The sequence below is a fragment of the Trachymyrmex cornetzi genome, unplaced genomic scaffold (assembly GCF_001594075.2).
Source record: "Trachymyrmex cornetzi isolate Tcor2-1 unplaced genomic scaffold, Tcor1.1 scaffold359, whole genome shotgun sequence".
Taxonomy (NCBI): Eukaryota; Metazoa; Arthropoda; class Insecta; order Hymenoptera; family Formicidae; genus Trachymyrmex; species Trachymyrmex cornetzi.
The window spans coordinates 652,543-661,390 of record NW_017298310.1 but is presented as its reverse complement, the minus strand read 5'-3'; the positions used below and the strand labels follow the sequence as shown (position 1 = coordinate 661,390).

The following is an 8,848-nucleotide window of genomic DNA, read 5'->3' as shown; positions in this document are numbered from 1 at the left end:
CGACACACTGGTTTTGGCAACTTCAGTACATACACGATATCGAAAATCTACTGGCAGTGTACTGGATCAGTATTACTATTCAATACTGATTCATAAATTGGGCTAGTATAGTATCATTAGTTTTATATGGTACTGGTCCAGTACTAAAATATGAAACTCATTTTTCGGTACGGATTCGGTACCTCGCCAGGATTCAATACCGTTTTTCTGTATAAATTCCCACTAGGGAATGTAAATCAATCCATTTCTATAACTGAATTGCTCAGTTTTATAATTAATAACATCCATATAAATGTATATGCTTAATAAATAATAAACTAAAGGGAGTAAAATTTAATATATTTTCTTGAGCTGAATTATTTAACGTCATATTTTAATTAAATTAACGACATATTGAATAGAAATAGTAACGACCTATAAAAATATAATAATTAAAAATAATTTAAATTGCAGAGTATAACTTATGAGTTCAACTGCCAGTTTTAAAGTACTAATATCGTAAAACTTAGTTTTAATATTTTTTCTTTCCTCTTTCCAGAATAATTTTGTATTTTTTACTTGTGTCACTTTTCTTGCGGAGGTGTAATATGTTTTGTTTAAGAGACGTTCTTTAATATTAATTTGATTATTGTATCTCTATTGTGTCTTTCGCCATTTACGGTCTTCTCAAAAGTAAATTTCAGAATACGTGTACAGAGAGATTGTCTAGACGTGAAAAGCATTTTATGATCACAGATCGAACGTAACGTTTTGCATGTTCCGACGTTTTTCATCGTTGCTTATTCAAGTAGCGTGGATCGGTGCTGAGTTGGCGACACATGTGCGAATGCGAATAGGCACACCCAGGAGAATCTTAACGTTCCCGTCAACCCGACCGCTTATACGTGTGCCGATAATCGCCTTGCCAAACTTTTGGTACCGTGGTCCTCTAAAAGACGATGTGCAAACAGCGTCATGGAAGTCTCTTTGACGAAGTCGTTAAACGTTACGGTGCATTAAGGTTCGAAGGGGTTATGCGCCTGCACGTAAGGAATTTGAGACAGAAACATAAACCCCGTCCTCCCGTCTGTTTACGCAGGCAAACTTCAAACCCGATCTCACACCTAGGTGCGAGATCTTTCGCTGTATGTTTACCATAACATCTCGATGCAACCTGTCTTGGTTGAGTTACGCTTCACCTCACCCGGGGACCTTGTATCCTCAAAGATATTATACTCAAGGGGATAAATCGCGTGTGAAATTTCTTCTTTCACGGAAATTGCTATTCAGCGCATCTCGACTGTAACTTCCACACAAGATTTCATATTATAGTGTGAAAACAAGATTTTATTCAAAACGCATGTGCCCTTTGTGAAGTAACGTGATATACTCTTCAATAATCTCCCTGGAATGTGAATTTTAACACTAAGATTTAAACATTCTGAGACGGTATTAGTTATTGTTATCATTTTGTGATGTAATACTATTAAACAAAGAATCAGATCTTCTGTTCGTTAAAGCGTTATTTATTGTTTAAACTCGGAGTGTCTACGTAGGATTAAAGCGCAAATCAAAGCTTTAAATAATAATCTCGCAATCTTTTTTAGATAAATCGGACTTCAGCGCTTAAATTGTACGGAATAATGAATTTGCGCGATCCGGGTAATAAGGAAACCGATAATAAAAAAAAGGAATCTCATTGCTATGTTCCACGGAATATATTTTTTTTTTCTTTTCACTTTTTTACTCTTCAGCAAAAAACCATATTTAAAGAAAGACACCGTAAGTGAACGTCGTTTTCACGAAATGCATATTGGCTTAAATAGGTATTGGTATTTGCTATGTAATAATACAGGTCATCAACCCTGAAAATGGAATCTAATTAATGAGATTACGAATTCTGTTCACGAGCTTATCAAAATCTTTCAACAAATAGGAGGTCATTCATACGATAGGTAAAAGGCAAGATATTAAAATTGATACGAAATGTGCCAATTTTGCAGCAGTAATTATGTTATTGAACTGAAATTCCTTTTTTAAAATATCGGATGTATTAATTACATTGAATAACAAATCTTAAATAACACTTTGTTTCTGAAAGAATTGTAGGTGTTTCTTCGAGGGGGTAACCACTAGCTGAAATATTGTCCCACAGATTACATGACATCATATGATTTCGTCTGATTACAAATAATTTTTTTCGCTACATATGAAGTCGTTTGATAAAATATACGAATTTATTTAATATTATACAATGATTTATCGTGGCATACGTAATTATTGGATTATACATAGAAATTTAATATGAATTTTATAATGATTTCGAGGACTCTGTCCCACGATTACATTAAGTGGTTACCCCCTCGTGTTTCTTGTAAGGATTTATACACTGAAAAAGAATATTATCGAAAATTTCATCACTCTTCAATTTTTAAAAACTCCACTTTGAATTTCTTATGTAATATCGCAAATTCGTAATGTCTAATATACTATCACTCGTGTAACCTATTTTTTTAGCACAGTTAAAAATATCTAAGAGTCATCATTCAAGAAAAAGAAAACTCGTAATTCATTCTAATTTTTTGACATTAAATATTGCAAATAAATTTTATTATTTGAATATGTTACTTAAAATTGTATACAAACATAAACAATGAAAGGAAATCTACACTATTACACTGTAAAAAAATATTCAGATGTTGAGGAAAAAGAAACCTTGTAACACAATATTATTGGTTAATATATTTGATACAAAGATTACAAAATTTAACATCTCACTTTTCTAAAGTCCTTACGATAAAAATCTGGCGTAACATGATTTCGCAAGGTGTAGTCATACATCGATATATGCGTGTGCATACACGCGTAACGTTTGCATGGTGTCAATTACTAAGCGTTATCACTCGAGAAGAGAAAAAAAATCGGCGTCCCACGAACACATTGGTGTGCGTACGAACGCGGCTTTAAGGTGAATCCGCAGTCTCGGCTCGCAGCTATATGCTTTTATCCGCGGATAATACTTAGAGCAAATAGCTTTTAGACTAGAGCGTTATTTTTCGGTTACCAATGGATGATTAGCACCGCAATGTAAGCTAACAACGCGGCGTGGTGTGGTTCCTAGTTAATCGGAGAAGTTCCATTTGACGTCTCTCTCTCTCTCTCACTCTCTCGTGGCGAACCATGCCAGACTGACGCAAACAAATCTCGGTAATACGTAAATTATCAGGTTTCAAAACGTTCGATTTTCAACTCGCGCTACCGTGAGTGGTGTGCACGAGTCGCAATACTTTACCGAAAAATAAAAATCGGCTGGTAACTCGTGCAACAGTTCAAATTTTAGTGAGATACGCACGCCGATGATCTCTGTATTTACTCTGAAAAATAGAAATACACGTGCCAAATTGCGTATGTATCGCACGTTTAGTTTCATTTGCCTTCAGAGAGCTCGGTCGTTCGTTTGGTGTATCCATAGAATCAAACTTCATTGATTGTGCACGGTGAATCGCGGTGGACACCGGCGCTCTTCGGCAGCACGAATCCACTGCGCGCTTCAGCCGACAATAGTCATAAAATCACGTACATCGTCGCCATTAGACGTCCATTCTTTCGAATGGCTTTTCAAAAGCGGCCGCTGCCATAGTCCTCTGCAAATTTGTGCCCGGCACAGTACCGTCATAAAAAAAAGCCCTTTTTTCCCACCGTTGTCTTTTGAGCCCGCCAGCGTAGCGCGCGAGAAGACGGAAACGACTTTACGACGGCCGGTAGCACACCCCACGCGCTCTTTGTCAGTCTACCGTATTAATATCTTCTGCAGCGGAGAAACGAAACGTTCGCTCTCTCCTGCACCTGTGGTACCGCATCTGTAAATTACCTCTTATCTACCTGAATCTTTCGGGGATGTACTGCCTTGTCCGCGGTAGTGGATTCGTGATTGACTGTATTATAATAAATATTTGTTCTTTGTTATTTACTATTTATAAACAAATTATATTTTTCGCTTAGCAATCATTATAAACTGTCAGGAAACGTATATTTACTAAGTCACAAAGGATACACTGAGAAAAAATGAATACAATTATCATAATTTAACGTAATTATAGACACAGAAAAATACATTCTGAACATATATTCTCAAATACTAATTATTTGTTTCAAATACTTCCCAAATTTATATCCGTAAATCTATATCATAAAATTACGTAAAATCTCCAAAGACTTAAAAAGTTCAAATAAGTATCAATGAAGGACAATGAGCCAAACGCAGTGTTAGTGTAACAAATTTCGATTTATCTATTACAATTTTATATTTAGAGTCTCAAATGCTTCGGTTTTCAAAAAAGTATTCACTAGGGACGATTCTGTGAGAACCAATATATTTAGGATTTTTTAAAATAAATGATATTGTAATGGATGAATCAGAATTACACTTACAGCGCGTTTGGCTCATTGCCCTTTATTGATACTCTATTGTATAAATTCATCACAAACACAAGCATCAAAATTTAAGATATTTCTAAAAATCTTATTAAGTTTAATACTTCAATTAAAGGGACAATTAAAAGGATTCTAAAATCGTCTGTATTACCGACTAAATCATGTAATTTTTGTATAACAATTACTTTTTTCCCCTCTTATTGATTTGAAAATTCTTTTCTAGGATTAAAATATACACATAATTAATACATCTCTGTGAGGTGGAGTCTATGCTGAGAACGAAAACAAATTTCGAAATTGAGATCTTCTTTACCATTTCTTAATCCAACATGGCGCTCCAGAGCTGTACACGTGTGACAACATTTACTTCATATAAAAGCTATGTGTTCTGTTACGAAATGATAGTCCACAGACTAGTAGTTTGCATGAAGAAACAATATGAAGTTCTTAAAATTGAATTTAGACGTCAATTAAAACGTAATTGTTAGATGAAAATTTATGTATGTGTGACGTGCGTGAGTGAGATATTGATGTAATGATGTTGCCAATGAGAGACACGTAAATCGTGTGCGTGCTATTTTTAATATGACTAATCGTCTTTAGGATCCTCTTAAATTAAAACAAATTTGGATTTAAAACAATGAAGACAGGTCAATGTTAGAGCCAAAATCAGATAACAAATATATAAAACTAGTTTATTATAATGTTAAAAAATACTAATTTTCATGAATACGAAATACCTTGCTTTTTGCAAATTTGGATTTTCTTATTATATAAAGTTGCTTCTTTGATAAAATTTTATAATATTTTTCAGAAGGAAAGAAATTCTTGCTTCGAGTACATATATATAATAATATTTCTCTTTCTTTTCTCTCTCTCTCTCAGTTTCTTTTAAAACTCGTAATAAGTATATTTTAAAGCTATTAAGAAAAAAAGAAACTTTGTTAAAGATAATCCTTACTTAAAGGAAAACAGCGAACTGAATAATAATTTTTCTTAGAAAGCTTTATTTCTCTGTGTGAGTTTATAGTTATTTTTGAAGCCAATTATTTATTTTTAAATAAAACTATATACATGTATATATATATATATATATATATATACACACATACAGGGTGTTCCGACCTTTTTTGTCAATCACATTTATGTAGATAGAGCGGATTAAACTGAGTCGAAAAGTTCTCCACCATTTTGCAATTTTCGCAATAGTTAACAAGATATTAATTACTAAAAATTGCAAAAAATTATTCAAGACCAATATTTTGCAATTTTTAGTAATTAATATCTTGTTAACTATTGCAAAAATTACAAAATGGTACAGGACTTTTCGACTCAGTTTAGTCCGCTCTACACAAAAGTGATTGGCAAAAAATATCGGCACACCCTGTATATATATAATAAATGGTATTTTAAATTTTACATATAAATATTAAACACTACACTGCGAAAGAAATCTGAATGAATTAATTGTAATTCTGGTTGGAAATGGACGAATCAGAATTTTCTGGTTAAATTTATTACAATTCTAGTTGAGGTAACCAGAATTTTGATTGACAATTTTATTCATTTATTTTCTCAATTAATAACCAAACATTTTCTCAATTTGCAAGATTTACTTTTGATATTGGAATTTCTTCATTGAATACAGAGAGTGAATATCAAATACAAAAAAGTTTTGTCACAAAATTTGGTGCTTATCAAATCATTAATATAACATATTTAAACAAAAACTCAATAATACTAATTATATATTATTAAATACTAAATAAAAATTAATACTCAAAACGGCCACATTTAGCTTTGATACAAACTTTAAGACGCTTTGGAAATGCATCCATAATGACTGTGCATCCTTCCATGGATAAATTCTCCTAAGCAACTAATAGAGCGGTCTTCAGTTCACCACAATCGATGAAAATGTTTTGGTGCAGAATATTTTTGATACTTAATAAGATGTATAATCGGCAATTTGTTTTTTTTTCTAAATATATGTTACTACTCAAGTAGCTAAAGTTGTTTATCGTTATTTTGATATCAAAATGACGACAAATAACGTCAGCTTACTACCTGTATTTAATAAACACAAAATTTTGTGGTTAAACTTTTTTGTAATCCTGTATAGGTTACATTATTGCTCTCATCTGTATTATTCATTTGTTGGTCCATTTTCTATTTATTATTTCTTTATAAATATAATTATTGTTATTAACATTATAACTGTAAAAATAGAGTTCTAATCATAATTTTTTACCATGCAATTACAGTTACAAGTACCAAATACTTTTTTCTCAACATAGTTTTTGAACACTTGAGAGTTACAAAGAAAACACTAATCCGATTCTCTTCTCATCAGGTGGTGTTCACGTATCAGCGTCCCGAGGTTCGCCACCAGTGGGTTCCTCGGTGGGTGGCGGTCAAGCCGGGATGGGCTCAGGTTTGAACTGCGGTCAGGGCTCTCCGGGCACGACTTCCGGTACCGGTGGCAGCGGCAGCGGCGGTACCGGAGGTGGCGGCGTTTCCTGCGTGGCCGACGTGAGCACGAACGAAGGATCGGATTGGAGAGGCGCCCACAGCATCGCGGCGCTCAGGCGTCGCGCCTCGGACGCCTCGCAACAGTACAGTCCACAGCCGCCGCCGCCAGGACCACCTCAGTATACCCACGACATGGAGTACAGTCCTGTTTATCAAGGCGTCGTCTGAACCGTCTCTTCGACGTTCGGTATCCACGGAGGAAAAACTGCCGGCCGGTAGAAGCTTACCATAATCCATGGAACGAGTACTCCTCTCTGTTCTGTCGACGGCAATCGCAAGATCGACTGCGTTTGATTCTGCAGAAGAGCAAGAGCGCAGAGCAAGCGCGATCGAAGAGATTTATCTAGTTGGCTATCGTAAATTTAAAGATTAAAAAAATGTGGCGAGGTCAAGATCGACAATATTAGAACGATCTAAATTCGATGGAGGTCCAAAATCGTTCATCCCTTTGAATTTAAAGCCAATAAGGCAATAGCAATTAGTAATGACGGAATTAGAATGGTTAGATAATTTCGGATGTTTTGACTGAAATTTAACGGAGCGGTAATGATTCGGCGATTACACAAATTCAACGCAGCGCGCAGTATTTCTATCATTTTTGAACGTGAACTTTATCTTAAAAAAAAAAAAAAAAATATCAGTTGCTTTATCTCCAAAAGAAACAAATATCAGTTGTATGGAGAATCCACGAAAGGAGTACTCTTCTATAAATTAGCGCTGAGGGTAAAATCAGGGTAGAGGATCGAAATTGCTGGCATTATCGACAGGGACAATTTGCGCAATATAGATTCTCATTATCATAGCCTTCCCAGGACCATTGTGACACATAACGTAGATTACAGTTTCTGCAAATGTGTCCTACTGATGCTAATACCGGGCCAACCATCGACTTGACGCCGTAACTGTAAAGAAGAATTGATGTATATGACGGAGTTGTAGCAATTAAAATTGCACGTTCAAGATTTCCTAATAGGGAACTAACGGGTAAATATTTCCAACATGTAGTGTCTAGTCAAATACGTCTTAAATAGCAACAGGCGTAAGCGTTATATGATATTTTGCGGAGAAAATTGAATTGGCATAAACCACTTTTTAGCTGCGCAAATCATTGATATTAATGAGATTTTCTATTCAAACAATTCGCGAAAAGCTAAAAAATTTTATTTCTAAATAGATTTTCAACATTACGCAGCGGTCGATAAAGAATTATTTGGTAAAGCGAAAATGGATTTTGCTCAGTATCGTCAAAAATTTATCCTAATCATGACAGCTCTAAATATTTAATAATAGTAATGACCGATGTTTTTTGTAGGACCGATTTCATTATAAAATCCAAGCATTTCGGTTACTATACATTCGCTGCAATTATTACAAGTCCAAGTATATTTCCGAATATCAATGATTAAAATATGATCCGTCATAGTATGGCAGCTGTTTTTACGAGCGATGGAACACTCTGTCCTAGTAATTACACCGAGCTGTCGATAAAGGAAGAAACGAATTGTGATTTGTGCAGATTAATGAATTTTGTGACATGAAGAGTCTTTCAAGGAGATAATTGCCGTAAACTAATACAACCTACTAATACTCCGCAAACAAACTCTTGGGTTGGCGCTGTGCGCTGGTAAAAGGAATCGGGTGGCTTTCACGCATATATTAATATAATTACGTCCAAGTCGGACGTTCGATTGGCTCCATGTAATGTATCTATAATTTATCTTCTTCCGAATGAAAGTAATTCAATTCGATTATCATATTGCGCGAGGGCAGGGATTTGTCGCGGCTATAATGCAGTCGTTAAACTCTGGTCGTTTTGTCCTCGTTAGAAGCATTTCGAGTGTCTGCGCTCGCGCTAAAGAAACATCGATGAGATTAAGGCCTCGCTAATTGTAAATTATTTAAC

General features: G+C 34.8%; 1 protein-coding gene across 1 annotated transcript in view; it reads left to right on the top strand.

The window, feature by feature from the left end:
• Nucleotides 1-8,277, top strand: part of otp (orthopedia homeobox) — a 50,322-nt gene extending 42,045 nt beyond the window's left edge. Inside the window, exon 6 of the mRNA XM_018511086.1 lies at nucleotides 6,767-8,277. Within this exon, the coding sequence (XP_018366588.1) occupies nucleotides 6,767-7,113 (347 nt within the window). The 3' untranslated portion in view covers nucleotides 7,114-8,277. The remainder of the gene's footprint in view (nucleotides 1-6,766) is intronic.
• The last annotated feature ends 571 nt before the right edge of the window (nucleotides 8,278-8,848 follow it).